Source organism: Melozone crissalis, unplaced genomic scaffold (assembly GCF_028551555.1).
Source record: "Melozone crissalis strain CALT ecotype California unplaced genomic scaffold, PUWL_Pcris_2 ptg000026l_1, whole genome shotgun sequence".
NCBI lineage: Eukaryota > Metazoa > Chordata > Aves > Passeriformes > Passerellidae > Melozone > Melozone crissalis.
In genome coordinates, this window is record NW_026535804.1 from 619835 (window position 1) to 644601 (window position 24767).

The following is a 24767-nucleotide window of genomic DNA, read 5'->3' on the forward strand; positions in this document are numbered from 1 at the left end:
AAATACTCCAAGGCTTATTTCAGTTAAAACAAGCTGTGGGGGAGTCCAGGTCAAGAAGGATGCTATGGCTGACTCAAACAAACTCATTCCAATATCCATGGGCACACCACTGAGCTGGTCATTGCTGACCAGAGCCTTGCTTTGCAAAGCTTTATACTTAAAAGGTTCTGAGGGAATGCAAAGTTCACCCATTTGGTGAGAGATGTTTCCATGTATCTGGCATCACAATTACAGAACAACTGGGAGGGTACAGAGGTTTGCTTTGAAGTTAATAAATAATTTGAGGTGTGTTAGGATATTCACCTAAACATGTGCACACTGAGAGCAGCCACACTTGTCCTCCTTTGGAGAAGGTTTTACCTTCCAAGGTGGCACAACTTTCTCAGTTCCACACACAAAGTGCAGACCTTTGATAAGTGAAACCAAATTTCCCTTTTCCCCCAGGGAAAGAGGAATGCAGCTTTTCTGCTGGTCAGGATGCACAGCAGCACTGGGAGCTCCCCTGCACCCCAGGATACACAGAAACAGGCAAGAGAGTACCTGCACTGGCCCAGGTTTCATTTAAAAGGTTCTGAGATGGACAGAACAAACTTTCAGGAGTCTCAGTTCTCCCCATCTGCTCCTCAGCTTCCATGGATTCAGCAGCCAGAGGAGGATGTTAAAAACCACAGTGACTAAAACCACTTTTAAGATCCTGTTTTCCTATTTACAAGGCAATTTTCTGAGGGGAAACTCTACTCTACACAAAGTTTCAGGAATTTTGCTATTGATTTCCAATGAAGGAAGTCTACCACAAGTCTTGGGAAAACTTTCTACACCACAAAAAGTTTCTACACCACAATGGCACAGTTTAATGACACTGACAGGATTAATGACTTCATTAGTACTAGGGGAAAAGGTATAAAAATAGCAGCTTCATATCTTGAGCTGAGTGTTTTACACTGACATGAGGGCAAAATCCCCTCTGGATAAATCCTTTTATTAACAATACACGGTATTTTAGATTTGAGCTTCAGCATTCCAGTTAATTCCCTTTTAATGACAGCTCTACAAAGAAATGTCTTATTTGCAGGCAGCAAAAAACACAGTCAGCACTCCAAGCTCTCCTCCTCAGAGCATTATTCATGTGCAAACTTACAGGTCTTTCAATTAAGTCAATGCAAGGCTGCAGGTCCAGGCCAAAATCAATGAAGTTCCACTCGATGCCCTCTCGCTGATATTCCTCTTGCTCCAGGATAAACATGGTGTGGTTGAACAACTGCTGCAGCTTCTCATTGGTGTAGTTAATGCAGAGCTGCTCAAAGGAGTTCAGCTACAAAACAACATCAGTGTTCAAGAATGAGTTAGTGACAAGGCACCGCAGATCTGGGAGGCAAAAATTTGACTTTATAAGGAAATTCTCCAAAACTTTGTGAAGTTCGAATGTAACACAAAGAAAACTGAAATGCAATTCTACCAATCTCCTTAACATAAATTATAGTAGGAATTATTAAATTATAGTAGGAACAACTACCACACATAAAGAAGGATTAAAGATTAAATAATGACTTTCTGGCACTGCAACTTTGGGCTGTCAAAGCCTTTACACCCCAAACCAACCCCTCGTGTAACCTCAGACCACGCTGCTTTCGGTGCCTCTGCAGCTGCCCTGACCCCACAGAAAGAGGAAAAGGAAAACCTGAGCAGCGACATCTCCCTGTACCTCGAAGATCTCGAAGCCAGCAATGTCCAGGATGCCAATGAAGGAGGCTCCCTGGCGCTTGGTCCTGTCCAGGGCTTTGTTGATGCGGTGCACGAGCCAGCGGAACAGGCGCTCGTAGGTGGCCTTTGCCAAGGCTTCCACTGCAAAGTCCGCCTGCAAACCCAAACAGGAACATTTATTTACCCTGGAAAAGCCATCAAAAGGACACAGACATGGATGTTATCACAACTCAGTAAAGGAAGAAGCTGGATGGAGTTAACACCAGTGAGGAATGAAAACAAGCAGTAGGAATGGTTTGGAGTTTGATCAATGTTAAGAAAAATTTCTTTCTAAACTGCTCCATAAAAACAAAAGGTCTCCAAGTATTTGATAACGTCACAACATGAAAGGACGAAACCAAGAGAAAGTCAAGGAAATGGAAAGGTTTCTTCTACTTTACAGATGATTTTTACCATATAAGAACATTTCACAAAGACAGTGAAGCTTTAAGAGAGCAGCAAACACTCAAAGCCAATTGTCTTTGTTAGGAGCTAAGGAGGACGAGACAGCTTCCCTCGGCCTTTAAAGCACCTTTTAAAGCTCACCTGTTTTTTGGTCTGAGCTCTCTGGACCTTTTAGAGCTCACCTGTTCTTAGGTCTGGGCTTTGTGGCCCTTTCAGAGCTTACCTGTTCTTTGGTCTGGGCTTTCTGCACGTAGTCCCGGCCCACCTTGATGCGGGGGGTGAGGATGGCACGGGTGAACTCCATGACGTTCATTCCCAGCAGGTGGCAGAGCTTCTGTGCGACTGTGAGGGACACACGGACACAGGGACACAGGAGCACGGGGACAGAGGGACACGGGGACATGGGGATACAGGGCCAGACGGACATGGGGACAGAGGGACAGAGGGACAGAGAGACAAAGGGAGCACTGAGACCCTGCCCTGACACCTGGAGCAGCTCCTCACCAGGAGGTGGCATCTCAGGAGCCAGCACAGGTGCCCAAGTCAGTGCCCAGGTCAGTGCCAGCCCCGGGGGCTGTGTCCCCAAGGCTGGCAGAGCTCTCCACAGGAACACAGCTGGATGTGCCTGGGGAGCAGGGAAAGGCTGGAATTCATCAGAGGTCAGCTCATTAACAGCTCATTTAGATCCCTTTTCTGATGCCCAGGAAAAAAGGACAGGATTGGGACATCACACATCAAATCCACCATCCTAAAGGTGCCTTAAAACCTGGCTCAGGGCTGTGCCAGCCCAAAGCTGTGCCAGCCCAAAGCAGGGCTGTGCCACCTTGTCAGGGAGCTGAGCACTCCCCAGGCCAGCCTGGCGCACTGGGAGGTGTCCCTGCCATGGCAAGCGGTTGGAATGGGATAATCTTTAACCCAAACCAGCCTGGGATTCCAATATTTCACACAGAACAACACCACAGGCAGCAGGGCACTTCAACAGCAGGAGCCTCCTGATGTAATTTCATTATTTAAATGTGCATTACCCACCCCAGCCCTCCAGGCTCCTGCTGCATCAGTCCCTCCCCTGAACACGAGGCCCAGGAGCTTGGGTGTTTGTGACTCCACACTTCTAAAAATGACATTGACACTGAAGGTATTTTTAGGTCCAGGGAAGTGTTGCCCTTTAGCAGGAAGCTCTCCACACCACCCAGTAAGAACTTGGCCCCTTATCTTTATCATCTGATAGCTTCTTTTACTGTCAAAATGAAAATAAAAAGTTGTTTTTTCAAACCAGCATTGGAAAACAGATGTTCATACTAATATAAGTGAGGTTTTGCTGCATTATTTTTTCTTTAGTATTAAGAAAACTATTATTGCTTTTTAATGTTGAGATTCTCTGTCTGGCCATATGCTCACTAGAAGGGTTCATGACCTGACACACAAGCAGTGAGATCAGGGGAGTGTCACAAACTGAGCACTCCTTCACTTGAGCCACAAACAGGAGCATTTCTGGGCTCTGAGCACACAAATCTGCACCAGCACATCAGATAAAACTCACAACCTCAGGGGCCAAGCAGGAAGTGCTCTCAGGATCTTTAAAACAAACAAATAAAACAAGAACTTGAAAATATTAAGTAGCCAGGGGATGCTGTAAAGGATATTGCAGTGCAAGGAAGGAGGGTCCCAGGGCACCCCAAATACCACACTCAGCTCCCTGCATAACCCAGGGGCTTGGAATTTATTGTTCCAGCCTTTCCAGTTAGTCATAACTGTGCTTCAAGCGAGAATGATCCCAATAGACCACAGCACGTGAGATCCCAGTCAGTGATCCCAATAAACCACAGCAGGAGCAGGTGAGATCCCAGCCAATGATCCCAATAAACCACAGCAGGAATGATCCCAGCCAATAATCCCAATAAACCACAGCAGGTGAGATCCCAGCCAATGATCCCAATAAACTACAGCAGGTGAGATCCCAGCCAATAATCCCAATAAACCACAGCAGGTGAGATCCCAGCCAAAAATCCCAATAAACCACAGCAGGTGAGAATGATCCCAATAAACCACAGCAGGTGAGATCCCAACCAATAATCCAGAGCAGGTGGTAGAAGAGACCTCAAATATCACCCAGTTCACCCCCTGCCACAGGCAGGGCATCTCCTTGTTTGCTTGTAATGAGAAAGGACAATTTAAAAAGTGGGACTGGAGAAAACCCTGATGTCCTGACCCATGTTTATTACTGCTGGATTTGGACAGAAAGTTCTGAATTAATTACAAAGCCAAGATACTGAGGAGCTCCTGTCAGAGGTGAACATGAACTTTATGAGGTTGCTTTGAACTTTTGCCCTCCCCGCTGCAAGGTCCCTTCCCAACCTGGTGATCATGAACTGACTCTCCAAGCACAGCTTCTCCATCCTCCTGAGCCACAAAGGCTCTGTGGCTGCTCTGATAGCTGTACTTGAGCCCAGGATTTTTTTATCTCCATTTCCCATCTCCAGGGGAGAATGTGCTTGCCATGTTCTTTGAATGGGTTCCCATCTCATGCCCACACAAACTGCTCCCACCCACAGAGGCAGTGCCTGACTGTGTCACACCCAGGCTCTGAGCAACGGCAGTCCCTGCAGGAACACCCTGATTTCTGCAGAGAATGCAGGGAAACCCTCACAATGGGATGTGACAAGAAAAGAGAGATCAGTTACCCTCAATTCCTTCAGAAAGATGCAATAACTTAAACCATATCACCAAATTCTTAAACACAAGAGGGCAAAAATATGCTTTAATTGTGATCTGAGCCTTTCATCCTTTTGGCTTTAGAAGTCAGAATTTTGGATCTAGTACTATAAATATCCAAGAGTATCAATGTATTTATAGTCAGTGTTGTAATTCAGAATTGATGTCTAAAACCAATGATAATGCACCTAAAGACAGCCAGGAAGCATCTGTGTCTTTCCACATCACACCTTCCACATGGACATGACCTGGGTGAATTCTCTAAACCAGCAGGAAAAGCCAAAGAAATTAACCCCTCACCCACCTTTTCTCCCCATTGCAACACAGAAAGTGCCACAAGCCAGGTCAGTAACTACTGACCTTTAACCTGGGCAGCACCACTGCCCTCAGAAAGGACAATTTTGGGCTTTGCAAGTGACCCAGGTGCTCAGGAATTTGGGGCAGCCACAGAATGAGACCAGACAAGAAGGTGAGCTGTCCATGTCAGCAGCTCCTGGGAATGGGGGTTCCCCTGCCTCTCCACTGATGCCAGCTCTCCAAACTGCCTCTCATGAGAACATTTCAAGGGCTGGCACTGCAGCCTGCAATAAAAACCTCAAATGTGCCTCTCAGCAGCTTTTTTTTTTTTGGGTGGGGGAAGAAATGTATCCTTCCAAATGCTGATTGCATTGCAGGCACTGATAAATTCAGTGTCAGCCACACTGCCAGGACACTCCAGCAATGAGCCTGCTCTAAATGCAGCATTCCTGTCCTCAGCCACTGCACCAGGGAAGTTGTGCTTGGCTCCAGGGCTCTTATCATTGGCAACAAAACTGCTCTCAGCAACCAAAGCAAACAAACTGATTTAAGCATGAACTTCTTGCTAGGGCTTAAATCTTTGGAGAGAGCAATAAACAAGATTACAACCAAAATACTTGTTCCAAGCTTAGCAGCAATGCAAACAGCATCAATTCCCCTGATGGACAGTGCATTTGTCTGCAGCAGGAGATGGAAGGCAGAGGTTTAGGAATTGTTTGTTGGTGCCATCAGCCCAGAGCCCTCCCAAGGATGCTCAGCACTGCTCTGTGCTTGCCAAGATTGCCCTGGACAGGGCAGGGTAGGCAGAGAGCTCAGCACAAGCCCAAGGACTCCCCCAGACATGGGAACTCACCAGTGTTCTCTGGCATGGAGGCCTGGTCTGTGTTCCTCTCCTTCTTAAAGGAAATGTTTCCAAACTGCAGCACTGAGGACACCACTTTCAGCATGGCTGTGATAACAAGAGACATTGCATCAGTTCCATGGCACAGGGCTCAGCTGAACACATTTTCCTCCTGTTTCTGTGTCACTCTCCTTCCAGATTGCAAGGAGAAAGAAGTTCAGGGAGGAAATACAGTTTGTACTGTGCTTTTTGGGCAAATGGCTTGAATTCAACTCCAGTTGGAGTTAAGCAAACATTTTCTTCAGGCTGTCAGAGACACTGAAGCAACATTAAATTTGGTGACACTAAATTAGCAGAGTGTGTGTGTGAGAGAGAGAGGGAAATGGACCTGGAATAACTTACACAAGATCTCATCGTGTGAAAAGCCCATGATGTGCATGGCTTCCATTGTCTCCTGGAAGTTGTCCTTGTCCTGTTGCCCAGGGATGGGGATGTAGCCATTAGATAAAAATCTGTAATTGTTAAATCCCTCGAGCAGCAGGTCAGCTGTGTTGGAGGAAGGGGAAGAGACAGAAAAATAACTCAGCAATGCTGTTCACACCCACCCGTGCTCTGTTCTCACTCAATTCCCCAGCTCTGCTTTGGGAAACCAGTCCCTCAGAAATGGCTACAAGCCAGGAGAGCAGCTTCTGAAACCCTAAAAATACCCTAAAAATACAAGTGCACCTCCCAAGCTGAGGCCAGACTCAGACTCTCCCTGCAGCAACCTCCACGAGCTCCTTAACGCATTAAACCAGCCCCAGAACAGTGCCCAGATCCATCTCAAATCCTCATCTGGAGTATCTTAAAAGGAAATCTCTACTGAAAGGTACAAGACCCAGGCAGAAATGGAGCTGGGGATTGATGACCCTATCAAGGATGCTGAGCACAACTTATCTCCTACAGGAGGAGTGGGTCAGTTCTCTGAAGTCTGTATCTTTATGAGCTTCATTTATCACAACCCACCAGGAACTCCCAAGGAGGGGAAAAAGCCCCAAACAGAGCTGAGATAACCATCCCAGCACTGCCATGGCTTGAAGAAAGCCCAGGGTTTCATTGGGTTTGGGTTCAATTTCTCTGTAGGCTGGAGGAGATGGGGCTGGTTGTTTCCAGCTGGGAACTTTGCACTCCAATCCAGGGATTCCCAAACTGGGCTTTGGCAGGGAGGAGACACTGCCTTGGAATGGCAGAGTGGCTCCCCAGCACATCTGATAAAACTCAGTGTCACAGACACATTTTCTGAAAAATCCTTTCATTAGGATCTTTTCTCCTGAGAAGCTGGGAAGCTTCAGCTTCTCCATGTTTTGCTACTTTGGAATGTGATTTGAAGAATTGTTTACCCAGCATGTGAAATTGTTTTTACTTGATGACCAATGACAGCCACCTGTGTCGAGGCTGTGAGCAGTCACAAGATTTTCCTTTCCTTTCCTTTCCTTCCCTTCCCGCCTTCTGATGAAATCCTTTCTTCTGTTCTTTTAGTATAGTTTTAATATATCATTTCCTTCTAATATAATATCTATCACAAAATAATGAATCAGCCTTCTGGAACATGGAGTCAAGATTCTCATCTCTTCCTTCGTCCTGGGACCCCTGCGAACACCAGCACAACCCAGCAGTGATTTCAGGACAAACCTACCTGGCCTCTCCTTTTAGAGCTCACCACTCACAACCACAAAATAACCCAAACCCATCCTGTACCCTTGAAACAACAAACTCAGCACCCAAGAGGTGTCAAAGGGACATTCCCAGCTTACACTTGAGGTGCTCTCCTGCTCCAGCCAGCAGCTGGTAGAAGATGTGGAACGTGCGCTCATCCTTGGCCTGACGCACGGCTCGGGACTTCTCCAGCAGGTCTTGGGTCACCTGGAGTCAAGGGCCACCTGCAATCCCTGCTTCAAAATCTACTGAGAGCTCCAAAGCAGGCCAGGGAATCAGTCTGAGACCAAAGAGAATTGTAGGAGTAATGTCCAGAGCTGCTGGGGCTGCCCCTGGATCTCTGGGTGTGCCCAGGGCCAGGCTGGACACTGGGACTGGGAGCACCTGGAGCAGGGGAAGGTGTCCCTGGGACAGTGGAGGTGTCCCTGGGGCAGGGGGAGGTCCCTGGGGCAGGGGGAGGTCCCTAGAATAGGGGAAGGTGTCCCTAGGACAGTGAGAGGTGTCCCTGCCATGGCAGGATGGACACTGAGGTCCCTTCTATCCCAAACCAGGCTGGCATTCTGTGACTGCACTTGGTCCAACATGGACTTTAGTGACTAAATAAGAGATTTCCAGCTGGTAGAAACCCACTGTTCATCTCAGCCAATTCCTGACATTTCCATCCCTACATTTCCCTGCATCCCCTGCTCCTTGTAGCCACCACTGCCTGGACTAGCTGCTGGTCTGCCATGGACCAGCTGCACTTTTGCTGAGGGGGAGCTCCATCCTTCTCCATCATCACTTCTATTGAGGTCCCAGCTGAACTCCTAATCCCAAAAAGCAGCAGCTGCTGAACTCAGAAGTCCTTTATTATCCAAAGTGCATTTGCCATTCCTTCCAAGCATTGCCTTTCTCCATAACAATCCACACTGCCTTTCAACAGCTCCCAGATTCCATTTCTGCAGCAGATAGTGCCTGATTAGCTGCCATGAGCTGTAATCTTATTTCATTTTTTTATTTCTTGATATCCTATATTGTAAAGCAAATGCAGGACAGGGATATGAATTGACAATGCCAAGGATGGGTTCCTGTGATGAAGAAGAAATTCCCCAAGAGTTAAACCCTCCTGTTTTCACAAAGCTCTGGGCAAAACAATTCATCTGGACTTTCCTAAAGGCTGCCTTCATTCCTGTGCTGTGGTGAATGAAAAAAAACCCACTTATTGCAGCATATTTTGAATAACTATAGATCTTTCCCAGCCTTATTGGGAAATCACATTTTCTGACAATTCCAAACACTTAATGTTCAGATCAAGCAGTTTCAAAACACAGGAACCAAATGGAAACTTAACTACAGCATTGTTTATGATCAATGTTCACTTCATGTTGCTTAGCAAGACTCCCAACTCCATCCTTTTATGACCACTCCACTGCTATTCTCCCAGAAAACTCAAAATTACACAATACATTTTCAGCACAGAGAAAACAACTTCAGGGAAGGGCTTTCAGTGCCACTATTTTGACTTGGTTTTACACTCATAAACAAGAACAACTCTTAGAGCTAAAACTGAATTCGCTTTGGTATTAATTACAATTAATGAAGCGTAATAGAAGGCCCTGTGTTACTGAACCTTCATGGTAGCCAGAAGAGCTCCTGGCATACACGGAGGCTCAGCTCCTCCTCAGGAAGGCACTGGGGATTTTCAGAAATGTTCCCAGAACAAGCACATTTCACATGGTTTCCCTTTCTAACACAGCCTGGCTTTAAGGCCAGCCTGAAAACCCTGCAGGTTCCAGGGGGTGGGATTTGGGAGTTTAGGATTTCTGAGCACACAGAAGCTGCTGAGTCTGTGATATTTGAGCAGTTATTTTGAAACAAAGGGAGAGATGGATGCTGTCAAAGGAATGTCCAAGTGTGGCAACCTCTCACTGCATTCCAGTGAATTCTAGGGTTAAAAGCAAAACAAAGCAGGGTAGCTGCATTTTGCAAGGATGTGGCAGGAAAAAGGATACAGGTCTCAATGTTGGCCCCAACAATGTAACCAGTGACATCAAAGTTAATCCTGATGAATTTGCCCTGCAAAGGAAAGAAGATTTTTTCATAAGTACTTTGGTTTTTTTTTTTAAATTAAAACAATGCTGTCCGTACCAGAGATAACCCAAATACACTCATGGCTCAAGGATTTCCCAGGTTCAGAGGAAACATTTTCCCTTCCATGGGCTCACTCCAAGGGAGCACACTGCACACAAACACCCTCCAGGATTGGGGAACTCCTAGGGCAGATTTATTTGGGATCCAAACCCCTCTGAAGGTGAGGCTGCATTTTCCGTGAGCAAACACTGTGATGTGGGGAGCAAGGCTGGGATTCCAGGTGTGCACATCTCTGGGGCATTTTCTGGTGCTGCCTGGCCCAAAGGATTTCTCCCTCCTTTTCCAAAAGGCCTCCATGGTCTCTCTCCAGCTCATCTAAGGGCTCAATTCTGTTGACACCATCACAGCACTGAGCCCAGGGCTTTGGAAAAGCCATATCAGAGGGAAGCAATCAGGGCTGCCACATCAATCCAGCAAGGCCACTCTCCTGGCCAATACAAACCAGAGACTGATGATCCCCTGGAACACAAGAGAACTGCCTTTGGTAGAATAAAAAAGGGGAAAAAATAAAATACATTGGCCACTGGGCTTCTCTGAGTCCTGCCTGGGTTCCCAGGAGCAGGGCAAGGCTGAACCACCTCTCACCTTGTGGGAGGACAGAGATTTCTAAATCAGGTTTGGAAATGGCTGTTAAAGATGATTTTTTTCTGCATGAGATGAGACCATCGGGAATGAATTATACTGGTCCCTTTATGAAAACAGAGCTGGAGCCATCAGAGTGATTATGTTCATGATGGAAATGCAGAGCTCAAAATAACACAAACCAGATGCTGACATCTTTTAGGGAAAGAAGTATTCTCATTAAGTTAGTACAGCCTCTGATGGATTCAAGACAGGTAACAAAGGGGAATCACTGTGTAGTGAAACTTGTTGATGTTATAAATCCTGTACCCAGCTTCTATAAGCATCAGGAAACATTATAAATAACAGGGCTGTAAAATTAAAAAAGCTGAATTTCCACAGAACTGTGCTCTCCCTCCTCAGCTGAAGGGGCTGATGGATTTAGTCATACAGTTTTCCAGAGTTCTTATCATGGAGTTGAGTTCATGCATTATAAATCCAAGCAACTGTTGAAATGTCAAAGGCAGACAAGAAATCTTTCATTTGTTCTGTAAATTTTAGTGCTGTTCTCACAAGCAAAATGATTTAATATCTCCTGAACACTTTTGAAGTTGTACTAAAAATATCTTCCCCCTGAAATAAGAGATGGCTCTTTTTTTCCTTCAAAGGAGAGGAAGTTCTAAGAAGTGGTAAAAAGCTATTTATTCATGCTGAGCTCCACCACAATTTTTAAAACAACAGAACCCATCAGAAGTGGTTATCAGCCACCAAAACACTGTGAACAGCAATCAGGGACCCAACAAAAACATGGAGCAGCTACAGCAGTGCCTGCCACCTAGGCCAGGTCACACAGTGGCCTTCTGACTTTCCTGCAGTAAATCAGGACATTGAGATGGGTTTTATGTGTGCTTTTGCAGAAATTCAGGATGTTCTCTCCAACCCAAGCACTGGATAAAGCCACGGCTCTGCACAGGAAGGCTGCAGGCTTTGCCAGCCCCATGGGTGCCCCAGTCCTGGGCACCTGACAGCAAGGCAGCAGCATCTGTGCACACAAGCCCAGCACAGCTCTATTTGATAGATTGTGAGCTGCTGTCAGCTCAGGGATGGCTAGAGTCAGAATAAAATCCCTTTGCCAGGAGCCAGTGAGAAGCTACCTTCAGTGAGCCCAGAAAGCAGAAGGCATTGGAAGGAAACCTGGATTCATGGGGGATGAGGAGAGAGAAATGTCCTGATACAATCAGAGAACACCTGGCACAGGGGATTTCTGCAGCAGCAGCTCTGTGATCAGGGGCACAGGCTGTGGGATCAGGAGCACAGGGTGTGGGATCAGGGACCAGCTCTGGGATCAGGGCACAGCTCTGGGAGGAGGGCACAGCTCTGGGATCAGGGACCAGCTCTGGGATCAGGGACCAGCTCTGGGATCAGGGGCACAGCTCTGGGATCAGGGACCAGCTCTGGGATCAGGGACCAGCTCTGGGATCAGGGCACAGCTCTGGGATCAGGGACCAGCTCTGGGATCAGGGACCAGCTCTGGGATCACGGCACAGCTCTGGGATCAGGGACCAGCTCTGGGATCAGGGACCAGCTCTGGGATCACGGCACAGCTCTGGGATCAGGGCACAGCTCTGGCATCAGGGGCACAGCTCTGGGATCAGGGCACAGCTCTGGGATCACGGCACAGCTCTGGGATCAGGGCACAGCTCTGGGATCAGGGACCAGCTCTGGGATCACGGCACAGCTCTGGGATCAGGGCACAGCTCTGGGATCAGGGCACAGCTCTGGAATCAGGGACCAGTTCTGGGATCAGGGCACAGCTCTGGGATCAGGGACCAGCTCTGGGATAAGGGCACAGCTCTGGGATCAGGGGCACAGCTCTGGGATCAGGGCACAGCTCTGGGATCAGGGGCACAGCTCTGGGATCAGGGCACAGCTCTGGGATCAGGGGCACAGCTCTGGGATCACGGCACAGCTCTGGGATCAGGGCACAGCTCTGGGATCAGGGCACAGCTCTGGGATCAGGGGCACAGCTCTGGGATCAGGGCACAGCTCTGGGATCACAGCACAGCTCTGGGATCAGGGACCAGCTCTGGGATCAGGGGCACAGCTCTGGGATCAGGGGCACAGCTCTGGGATCACGGCACAGCTCTGGGATCACGGCACAGCTCTGGGATCACGGCACAGCTCTGGGATCACGGCACAGCTCTGGGATCAGGGGCACAGCTCTGGGATCAGGGGCACAGCTCTGGGATCAGGGCACAGCTCTGGGATCAGGGGCACAGCTCTGGGATCACGGCACAGCTCTGGGATCACGGCACAGCTCTGGGATCAGGGCACAGCTCTGGGATCACGGCACAGGCTCTGCAGGATGAGGTGACCAGGCTCTGGGGTCAGGGCTCCAGGATCAGGAGGCTCTGCAGGGATCAGGGCACAGGCTCTGCAGATGCCCAGGTTCTGGGATCAGGGGGTTCTGCAGGGGTAGGGGCACAGGCTCTGCAGGGATCAGGGCACTCACAAAGCGGGAGGAGTTGTCGTTCTTCACGGTCTTGGCGTTGCCAAAGGACTCCAGGATCGGGTTGGCCTGCAGCAGCTGCCTCTCCAGCTCCCCCTGCAAACCACAGAGACACAAACACAACACATTTACCCAGAGCACAGGGCCCAGGTGCTCTGCCTGTCCTGCAGTCACCTCCCCGGGTGTGGCAGTGCCACCACCTCCAAGGGGATTCTCCTCCTGCCCTCACTCCCAAACCTGCAGCTGCCTCCATCCAGGGGTGAAAGTGGCTGGATTTCGGTGGTGTTTGTTTATCAAAACACACAGAGACACACACAGACAGAGCAGGGACCAGACAGGACTTGATGGATGTTGAAAGTCACTGAATATGGGAAAGAAAATTCACATTTAGGGCTAATGAAATCAGGCACAGACATTTGAGTGCTCAGGGAAGAAAGCAATTTAACTAATTTAAGGTTTTAGGTTTAAACTTTGTGCTGGCAACACAGCTATCTCAGAACAGCTATTTCCAATCTCAGAAATACCTATTTTCAAGCTTACTTTCAGGTGAGTGAAACTCCCCTTCAGTCAGCCAGACTGAAACTCATCTCATTGCATCACCTCTGACCTGGCCACACCAGCACTGAGCAACCCCAATTACAAACACTGCTTTCAAATTGCTCAATCCAGCCAGCATTGCTCAGGGTGCTTAATGCATTTGTTAAATGCTTCTGTCAGCTCTGGCCAATGAGTTTAGAATTTGAAGTACTTATCTCAAGGAAATTGCACAACAGCTTTTACAAGTTCTGTCCATGAGGAGGTCTGGTAACAAAAAAAGTCTGTGCTGCTTCCAAGAGCCCAGGAGGCACAAATGTACACAGGAAAATATATAAATATATTGTCTTCTTGCTCTGAAGGATGGTGTGGGGAAAAAAAATTAAGTGAACCTGTCTGGAATGTAGTCTCCAATCTGACATTTGTGTTCATGAACCTGCTTTTTCCAATTATTTATAGTCCTGGTGAATAAAGGCCCAGATCAAGCATCAAAGAAGAGGAAGCATTAAGTCTCTTAAGGCTTCCACATGGGGTCAATTCTTAGACAGGAATTTTTAAAATTCACTACTTAACACCTAAAAGAGTTTGATTTGTATATTGAAATATATTTCAAGCTCTCCTGGAAATAAATGGCTGCACCTTCATTAATGTGACCTCAAGTTATCTGCTCAGAAGTTGCTTAGTTCCAAATGTTCTCCCTTTGGGACAACACATTCCCTAAATGCTGGGGTGGGTAAGAAAGAATAAATGCAGAAGGAATAAATGCAGAAGGAATAAATGTGAGTCCCAGCCCAGAGCAGAGCCAGCAGTGCCATGGCAGGGCTGCCAAGGTGACAGCTTAAAAGCATTTTTAAACTCACAAAAAACTGCAACTGGAGAGAAACTGGATGCCTGTTATAGCCACTCTGTGCTGTTATATTCTCCAAATTTCCCAAGTAAAAGCCTCAGAGAGCCTGGAATGCTCCCACCTCCCCTCCCCTCTCTCAGCTCCTGTGGGCACACCAAGATCCAGGGCAGCATTCCCTCATCAGCACTGCTCCTGGGATAAACCCACAGTGCCCAGCCAGGGCAGGGAGTGTGGCACAGCTGGCATGTCCCATTTCTGTTATTTCGGAAAAGAAATGCCCTGAGTGCCCAGTGAGTGCTGCATGGCATGGCTGTGTGCCACCAGCACTGCCTGGGCTGGGAGGGCACAGCAGGGCTGGATAAACCTGGGATAAACCTGCAATAAACCTGGGATAAACCTGGAATAAAGCAGCAGAGGATGTCGATAAACACATTTACCCATGAAATGCTCTGGCTGCTCCTTGCTGCCATCACCCTGAGGGGCTGAGGGAGCAGGGGATGCTCAGCTGAGGGTGAACACCACTGGAACCAGCAGAGCTCAGTGCTGCACACACAGACCTGTCCCAGCCCTCACTGTGCAAAAGGCTCCTGATTTTGGGGGTTCCTCTCTCCAGGCACTGCTTTCAGCCAAACCCAACCCTCTTTGGAGAGGGCTCAGGGTTCTACACAGACACTGAACTCCAGCTTGGCCTCTGGGCACAGCCCCTGCACTGCATCTCCCCAGAACTTTTGGAAAAAGCAGAATGGGAACTGTGGGAAAAGTGAGGGCATGCAATGGCTCATGCAGCACCACGAACACAGGGCCAGGGACTGTCTCAGTTCCAGAAAAGCAGCAGCAGCAGCCCAGGGGATGGCTCTGGGGAGGCCCAGGGCAGGCAGGGATGCTCCATGCTACTCACATACAGCAGGGATCCACTCTGCACTTCCAAGTGACATTGAAACACAGATGTTAATGATTCCATGCCTTATGCAGCATCAACAGCCTGGGATTAGCATTTTCCACAGCCACAGTCAAAATGTTCACCAGCAAATGTTTCATGCCCACCCTGGCACCCAGCTCCAAGCAAGAGGAGGGTCCAACCAAACACCACTCTGTCTATTCTTGGACTTGACAAATATTTGAGTAAAAACCCTTAGAAATGACTGATGTGTGCAAGGAGGGAGGATTCAGTGTCTCACTGGGAATGTCTGCAGCTTCTGAACAGGACAGCACAGCCCCACAGCTGGGTCTGACTGCACCACACACTCCCAGGGCATCACAGCTGCCCAGGCACTGTCTTTTGCTCCCAATAGATCACACCTGAAGGTCCCTTTATTATTTCCCTTTGCACTCATCAGCTCCAGAGAAATGCAAGGGGGGAATTCACCCAGCTGAATTAACCCTTCAGTTTCCATGGCTGGTCACACCCATGGGAGCTGGGAGAAAGCTTTGCTTTATTTAAAAGCTCAAAGGCATCCCTTACCAGCTTGGGTTAGACTGGGGCATTTCCCCTGTGGCTGCAATTGTTTGCTTATCCCTCCCCACAGTCCTGCCCTCAACCTCCACCTAAGCCTCCTCCAGGTGAGCTCCACCTGGAGCCCTGCAATCCCTTCTGTGCCCCAGAAATTGGGATCAGACAGAGCAGGGGATGAGGAGCGTGCCATGGGCAGGGGATGTGCCCAGCACTCTGCCAGCCTGGGCACTGACAGCAGCTGGAGCTCACATCAGCACACTTCACTCAGACCCCACTCTGCTTACACCACCTGTCCTACAAAGGCTGGGGAAATCCTTCATTTCTCAAGGCTTTTGGTTATGCCAGGCCTTTCACACTTGAGATCAAAGTCTTCACTGGTGATTTGCCAAGCTATAAAAGTATTCAGACAAAGCACTTAATCAAAAGAATTTTGTAGCTTCCATTAATCAAATCTTTTATTTAGTGCTTTGTTTAATATTTACAAAGTGTTCTGCACTCTCTCAGCAGCACATTACCCAATATACACAAAGTAATGGCTGGAGAGAGGGCAAACCTTTCATTTCAGGGCTCAAAAGTGTTTAAATCCTTTGCAATAAAAGTGGTTAAAATCCATTGCAATGCTGAGAAACTCACGAGCTGCTCACTATTCCCTCTCTCAAAGCCAGTTAAATATTTCCAAAATTCTCTACTAGCTGTGTGTTCCTTCAAGGTTTCCCACATTATCAGCACAAAGAGCAGAATACACATCAGTTCTCCTACATAACTTGAAAAGCATTAAGAAAAACCACTTGCCTGGTGTTTGACGGGTTTGGGAGATTCGGGCTGTTCATTGCAAACAAACAGATGATAAGTTAGCAAGCAGGCATTCCAGCTGCATGTCACATCCCACATTAGCACTGTCAGCACCTTTAACACACTCACTTCACAGAAAGTCACACAGAGAGTTCCACAGACACTGGCCAGATTTCAGAACAGGGTTATTGGCATGTGCCACACGCTGCACCCTGTGTTTATGCAAGGGTTAATGAAGCCCAGGATGGCACAGGGCCCTTGAGAACCAGGGAGAGGCAGGAGCTGCATTATTTGGGCACTGCTTCCAAAATTAACCTAGCCTGAGTCCCCTTGTGGCCAGACTTGTGGCCAGCCCTGGGCACTGTGGGGTGGCTGGGGTGAGTGGGGATCACTTGTCACCGCGATATTCTCTGAAAAATTCCCTTTGCCCAGGATTTTCCCCTGGGAAGCTGAGAGGCCTCACAAAAGAACAAAAACAATAATTATCTGATTGTTTGGGAATGGGGTCTGGAGATCATTTACCAACAGGTGCATCTTTGATTGGTTCCATGTGAATTGTTTTTAATTAATGGCCAATCACCATCAGCTGTGTCAGACTGAGGAGTCAGTCATGAACTTTCATCATTCTTGTTCAGCCTTCTGATGTCTCCTTTCTCTTTCTTTAGTATAGTTTAGTACAGCATTATTTAATACAATACAATATCATAAAATAGCAAATCAGCCTTCTGAGCACATGGAGTCAGATTCTCATCTCTCACCTTGTCCTGGGGACCCTCAAACACCACAATCACTGTCCTGAGCACTCCCATAGGGGTGGAACAGCCCAAGGGGAGCCACACAAAGCAGTCAGGGGGGCTGGATTTGCACCCTACTGCAAATATGTAAAAATGCAAACCCACACTCGAGACAGAACCTTTGCTTCTTTCATTCAAGCAGCAGCACAACCTTGCACTGGACACTTTGCCAGCAAGAAGGACAGAGGGAACATGAAGGTAACAAAGTAAAACAAAACCCCTTCAAAATTCAAATCTGCACAGCTTCAGCAGAAATTTTCAATTCCATACTCTCTTCCTTGGCTCAGTCTGTGAGTTTAATAATCTTAAGGTTCATATGTGAGAGCCTGAGGCAAAGTATTGTGGAGAAACACACACAAGAGGTTTTTACAGAAGCCAAATGTGCTCCCTCTGTCTGTGACTCTTATTTTATTAGGGCAGGATGGCAGATTTGGACAGAGGTCTGTCAGGCAGCTGGCAGTGGCCTGGCTTGCTCAGGTGAGCAAAGTGAATTTTCAAATTGCCAAGGAGAGAACCAGCTTTCCTGGAACCATGGGGCAGGACAGGAGCACCTCAGGATTCAGAGGAGTTTTGTTTGTTTATATTTACAAATGATGAATTGCACTCCTGGGTGTCCATTCCTGCCCTACCAGAGACAGAACTGAGCACCAACAGGCACAGCTTGAACTTCTCTGTGTTTAAATGAGGGCAGTTAAACCCACTTGGGAAACCCAGGGGAGCTTTAGCCTGAGTGAGCCTGCCTGAGATCCTGTCCTTCAAAAACTAATTCTGTTCCTTTAGAAATTAATAAAACAAATTAAGCAACTTAGCATTTCAGCTACCAAGGCAAGGCAGCCACTGAAAGCAATCATTAATCTAAGTACCAGTAATGAGTTATGGAGTCTAAAATAGCAACATGAGAGCTGGGTTTAGCGAAAACAGAGGCAGTTTGGGTAAGAACACTTTGGGGAAAGCTTAAAGCCCCTTCCAGAGCCTGAAAAGGGGCTGGGAGGGACTGGGGACAAGGCATGGAGGGACAGGACACAGGGAATGGCTCCAGTGCCAGAGGGCAGGGCTGTATGGGATATTGGGAATAAGGAATTGTGCCCTGTGAAGGTTGAAGGTTGCCCAGAGCAGCTGTGGCTGCCCCTGGATCCCTGGCAGTGCCCAAGGCCAGGCTGGACAGTGGGAGGTGTCCCTGGGACATGGAAAGTGTCCCTGCCATGGCAGGGGTGGCAATGGATAATCTTTAGCATCCCCTCCAACCCAACCCATTCTGGGATTCTGTGATCTACATTTGATGTAAAGGTTTCCCCTGATGGAGACTGCACACCCTGCCTTATCTCAGCCCTCAGAGCAGCTCCTGTTCCAGCCCTGCCCAGCAGCTCTCCCTCCCCAGCCTCTATTCCCTCTTTTACGGCTGCTGCAGCCTCAGCTGGCTCTGCCAAACCCCACAGGCGCTGAGGTTCCTCTGCCACCTCTCCTCCCCCCCACACTTGAAGTGCAGTGCCCAGGACACCACCTTGGGATCACCCAGGAAATGAGATTCCCACCCTCCCAACCCAGGAATCCTCACTGAAATTCAGGCTGGAACTCCAGCCCTGGGTCACTGACTCCATTTGCAAGGTCCACGTGCTCAGGGCTGTGCAGGACTCTGTCAGCTCTAAGGAAAGAGGGATTTGGGGACAGAAAAGCTCCTGGACAAGCAGCTGGATGCCAGCCATTGGGCAGAGCTCTCACAAAAGCTGAACATCTCCCCTCTACCCCCGCTGGAGGAGGCACCTGCTGAGCCCCAGTGTGCTCTGAGGTGTCACTCTGGGGCTCCTCTGCTTTGTTCTGCTTTTACAGCATTAGATCAGGCAAATCACAGTTAACCCTTGGCTTAGCATACAAATTGCTTTGTTTAAAAAAATAATCAATGAGGCATTCAAAGAGGCTCAGAAACACACGTGTCACTGATAACTACCTGTAACAGGATGGCTACAGACAGACTGCAAGCCATGGATTAATTTAACAAGTCTATTTAGCATCTCCTTGTGCACAGGCAAATGCACAGGTTGCACACACTGTGGATCACCACCAGCCCTCTGCAGCTTTCTAATGAATATGCTAACAGGATAAATTAGGGCTGCTTCTGTAACCCCCATTCTGACCCTTCCTACCTTCCCAGTGGCACTGTGAGGGTTGGACATTCTTTGTTCCCAATATATAAACACAAACTAATGGTTGCACAACAAGGGAGACTAATTTGTATTTTCAAAATGAGTTTGGTGACAAACACTCTGCATTTTTCATGGAGACATTGCAAATCCAGTGTCCACTATGGTACTGCATTGAATAAAGAGCACAATCCAAGACTTTTACTCAGGACACTCCCTGTTCCTTTTGTTCACATCCCAGCTTTCCCCTTTCTTTCTGTGCCTTCACAGGCTCCCTGAGAAGTTGCATCATCCCCATCCCTCAAGATTTTGAAAACTCAGCTTTTGTGGGGATTGGGCAATGCAATCTCACTTTGAAGGGAGGCACATTTTGAAAGCTGTCGGGGCAAGAGGCTTCCGCAAGTGTCTGAGGTATTCCAAGTTGTCAACAGTGTATTTAGAAATACTTGGTGCAAACCCTGCACAATTCCCTTCTCTCCTAAAGCCTACTGGCAATTTTGCTTCTGTAGAAATGGAAAAAACACTGGGTTTGTCCAGGGCTGCACAGTGGAACAGCCAAGAACATGCCCAACTGCAAACCTCACAGAAAATCACCTGTGCTGGGTGATGTCCCAGTGTCACCAGAGTCACAACATGAGTGGAGGTGACACTCCAAGGGATGCTTCAGTGGGAATGGGGTGTGGGCAAAGGCTGGGCTGATCTCAGAGCTCTTTGCTGTAATTCTGTATGCCTCTAACTCTATAATTCCATAAGATAATGCAGTTTGAAGGTTCCAGCCACCACAGACACCAGGATTGCTACTGGAAAACCATTTGTGATTACAACAAGACACTGTTTGGAGCAAAGCTGAATTAAAACTTCACTGCAAACATATCCAAATTACCCTAACAATGAATATTCAAACACATTCCTGGATTTTAAAAGCAAAGAATCACTCCAAATTCAGTGAAAATGTTGAAGCCTGGCAGGAAATCTGAAAAAAATTCTATATAAATCAGAGTTGGTTTCAAGCTATGAAAAAAGCCAATATTCTCTGATATAAAAGTATATACTCACTTGTTTATAGTGTAATAAAATCTGAGCTTTTAAATAGATGCTGGCTCCTAGATATAGCAACTCTACAGCAGTTTTTAAGCTGGATGATTTTCCCATCTACAAGTTAATTTCTGAAAGCACAGAAAGCTTGTTCACAAATAATAATAATACCAAAAACTGCATCTAGTGGGAACTAAATTCAGCTAGAATTGCCTGGGTTTATTGAATCTTTTTGGAAAATGGGGTTTATTGCATCAGAAAGCTTTGCTTTTATTTGTATAAAGCCTTTAATTTCACAACAGAAATTAGGCAGCTGACATGGACTAGAAATTTTGATGTAACTGCTCATTTCAGCCACTACTAAAGAGAAAATGATGGTTGAGACAAAATTGCACAGATTATATTACAGTTCAATAACAAAGTCATTTTTTCAAATGCAAAGATGGTAATTTGCAAAAAGAGCAATGAAGAAATGAGAAAATACCCCAACTTACAGGAATATTATGGTCCTTTCTTCCTTTATGGGAGGAAGCAACATGAGCAAGGTACTGAATAACCTTCTTGGTGTTCTCAGTCTTCCCAGCACCAGATTCACCTCTGCAAAACAGGGCACACATTTCCTTCAAAATTCACCTTCCACAACAGAATCCTTTGTTTACAATCCCTCACCCATCCCATTAATGGCTCTGGCTGTGCACAGACCAAAACCCAAAAGCAGGGATGCTGCAGGGAACCAAAGGTGTTTGTTTAAAATCCCTCCTCCATCCCAAAGACCTCCTGAGCTTTAAGGTGTTGATACAAGGTGTGACATCAGTTTGATTAAGAGCTTCTGGCTTTGTGCCTGAAGCCCTTTGCTAGCCAAGGTGACATGAAACACTCGTGCCCTGCCTGGATCACTGCAGACAGAATTTTTCAGGGTGCAGAAACATTTTTAGTTTTAAATCATGAGATATACACACACACTTTTACACTTAGCACCGTTTTAATACTCCAGGGTTTGGTTATGGGAATTGCCACGTTAAGGGAAACACTCAGCACCTTTAGGAGCCAGAAAGAGAGTGCAGTAAAACACACCTTAAACAAGAGGTTCTTCTCTTTCCAGACTCACTTCAGAGTCTTTGCTAGGTTAAAAATATTATGAAGGCCACGGGACTACATGAAACCATAAAGAAATTAATTTATCATTGCAGAGTTCACAGATCAATAAAGATAGCAAATTAACATTTCATTTTTAAGCCAGAGGTGGATTTAAAGCAGACCATGTTTAGACAGAATTTATGGAGAGGTTTACAGGAGATATTCAAGGCAGGAAATGTGACCAGGTTCATGTCCCTGCAATCACAAATGAGGTTACTGCAGCTCTAAAAATGACAGTTTGGGGTTTTTTCCCTAACCTAGGTCTGATCTTCAGACAAACCCAGCCCCAGAGAGATTCAGGGGTGCCTTAGGCAGGGCTCAAGCAGTGCAAGGCAGATTTCCAGGGAGACAGAGACTGCCGTGAGCAGCTCTGAAGTGTGGGAAGCTAAAAAGGGTTTTATGATGGGGATTTGCATGGAAAGAGTGGAAGCACTCCTGCCATTCAACAGTTGTTCAAAAATTAACAGTTTGGAAGCCAGCTCCTTTGTGAGAATGACAAGCACACATTTTCCCTGCCCGCTTATTTCTCCTCTAAGCTACTTAGAATGGAAATGTTCATTTAGCAGGGGAATTCAGGCACATTCTTGTGCAGCCTTTTTCATCATACACCCCAGTTTTTAGCTAATCTGCATTTGCTTAGGGATTCAGCACCTCCAGAGCTGCATTTGTGGATCAGATAAGAGCTGAGGAGCATCCCTGTCCTCACCCTGCACTCAGCAGCTGCAGAGGGAGTTGAGGGAGCCCCTGGAACTACAGGAGGGATATTGACACTGGCCCAGATTTTCAAGACTCAAACACTCTCATTGCTCCTCACCTTCCAAAACTCTAAAATCTCAGAAACACTACAGGGAATGGCCCTAAGAGAGGGGAACCTCTGCTGAAGGGTGGTGGGATGGGCATTTCTGCACCCAGGAGCAAGAACCTGCATTCACTGCAACTCTTGGGACTCCTCACAGGAATTCCAGGTGAAACAGATGAAAACCCCAGGCAAAAAGGTCCTGAAGATGTGCTGCGGGACAGTGCACAGCCCCAGTGACCCAGCTGTGGCCTCAGCTCCAGAGGTGGAACCCAACCAAGGGTCCCTGGATTACTGATGGCATCTGCTCCTGGCTAAAACCCAACCAAGGGTCCCTGGATTCCTGATGGCATCTGCTCCTTAGAAACAGCTCCATCAGTCTGGCTAAAACCATCTGGGTTCCATCCTCCTCACAATGAGAAAATAGCAGAGAATATGAAGATAAGAAAGCTCTGCCCTCCATTCCCCAAAGCTCCAGGGAGACAGGGGAGTTCCCTGCAGACTTGTTGGCTGGGCTGGCTTTGCTCAGTGCCTGGAAAAACCTGGAAGGTGCTACCTGAAAAGCTGGTTGCAAAGGAGATTACTCTGAGAATTGGCTAATGGATAACTGGGTTCCCTTTCTGCCAAGATAGCATCACTGTGAAACCCAGAACCTGGGTGCACTTTGGGACAAATGGACAAGTGGAACAACATCCTCTGACTTAATGAAAAATCCCATTTCCACCCAGCCCAGAGTCCCTACAAACGAGGCAAATGTGAATGCTGATAAGCAGAAAAAAAAAGCCCCAAACCATCAGGTGCCAATTCTTGCTTCTCAAGTCTTTATTTCTCATTTCCCTTTCACTGCAGTGTTTACATTAACATAATTCATGACCATGAGCAATAATAAAAGCAGCTTTGCCTGTTTCTGGATGTGTATTAAAAAATGCTAATGCTAAAACCATTCCAGCAGGTAAGAGAAGTAAGAAGCACAGCAAAATATACATTTACATTTTAAAACAATACAATTTGTTCTTATTGTCAGCAGAGCTTGGGAATGCACTATTAGCTGTGCCTGTAAAGCTGGAGAAATAATCTTTTCTGTCAAATCACCAGAAGAAAGTTTATGACATTTTAAAGGAGGAAAATCTCCTGTAACACATGCAGTGCAGAGAAGCTGCTACAATAAATACAGCTCAGATGTCAGCTCTGGAAAAGGGCAGCACAGGGCTGGAGGAGTCAGACAGCACAAGCACAGGAAAGACAGCAGCTTGAAACACATTCCTTGTGTTAAAAACCCTCTAAATCTATCAGAGAGGTATTTTAGAGAGAGTCTTTGTGCAAGAGCTCATTGAAAAGCAGCACCAGAGGATGTTATCATCCCAGTCCTGCTCTCCCTGGAGCTTACAGGAATGCCAAATATTTCCTGCAGCATCATGGCAAATAGCTCTGCTGCCACATACTATGAAAGAATTAGAAGATTTAGGATAAAGTCCTTTGCATTTACAGGAATAATGACATCTGCATACTTTGGTTCTTTCCCAGGAGTGCAAACACACGGATTACAAAAATAAATTAAAATCTTCTACCTCTATCAACCTGCCCAAAAAAGGTAAACTCTGAGTAACACCGCGTACAGTATTTACAGAATGGGGATGGAATCACAAAGCTAAAGCTTAACTTTTTCTAAACCTTGTTTTAATACGACTCAATCTGTGGCCATAAATTAAACAACTAAAGCCCTGGGCTGAGAAGCAGCCTCACCTCAGCCAGTGGCAGCTCTGCTAAATGATTTCATCTCCTTCATTCCAGGCTGGCAGAATCCCAAACTCAGCTCCAGCCATGGGCCATGCCAAACTGTGCTCCCAAGGAAGCAAACCCTGCTTGGCTCCAGCTGGCAGCACAAAGTTATTCCATCCTCTAACTGAGGGATCTCTCCCTTGGAAGCCACCTTCAGGGACAGGTCAAACCAAGCCTGCCAGTGGCTGGTGAATTCATGCAGGATCCCATGTCCAAGAGCTCTTCCCTGGAGCAGCAAAGCTCCTGCTTTGAAGCAGCTTCATGCACATTTAAAAGAGGAAAAGTTTAGCCAGCATGAGCACTTGAAAGTTGAACATGGTTTTGAATTCATTGCATGTAAAACTGGAGTGTCATTTTGAGCAAAGCCCAGAAACTCTGCAGGCAAATTCATCCCAGCTCCAATTTGCTTAGGAAAATGCAGGCACTGACTCAACCAGCTGCAGCTCTTTCCCTGAGCAGCCTGAGCCCAAACCTTGTACAAGAAGCACTTCCACACTGGATGGGCTCTCCCTGGAGAACAGGCAGCTCACAGAGGGGAGGGCTCACAGCAAAGAGCAGGGATGGAGCTGCTC

At 47.2% G+C, this 24767-nt stretch overlaps 1 protein-coding gene across 4 annotated transcripts in view; it reads right to left on the bottom strand.

The window, feature by feature from the left end:
- The window catches only part of MYH10 (myosin heavy chain 10), an 86116-nt gene that overhangs the window by 27107 nt on the left and 34242 nt on the right, over window positions 1-24767 (bottom strand). For 2 of the 4 annotated variants that reach the window (XM_054279009.1, XM_054279007.1), the window contains exons 5-14: window positions 20978-21080; window positions 16517-16546; window positions 12894-12986; window positions 9682-9745; window positions 7789-7887; window positions 6398-6541; window positions 6008-6103; window positions 2369-2487; window positions 1703-1855; window positions 1139-1312 (exon numbers count right to left, since the gene is read on the bottom strand). In XM_054279009.1, the coding sequence (XP_054134984.1) occupies window positions 1139-1312; window positions 1703-1855; window positions 2369-2487; window positions 6008-6103; window positions 6398-6541; window positions 7789-7887; window positions 9682-9745; window positions 12894-12986; window positions 16517-16546; window positions 20978-21080 (1075 nt within the window). The remainder of the gene's footprint in view (window positions 1-1138; window positions 1313-1702; window positions 1856-2368; window positions 2488-6007; window positions 6104-6397; window positions 6542-7788; window positions 7888-9681; window positions 9746-12893; window positions 12987-16516; window positions 16547-20977; window positions 21081-24767) is intronic. The other 2 variants (XM_054279010.1, XM_054279008.1) reach the window with 1 other exon arrangement.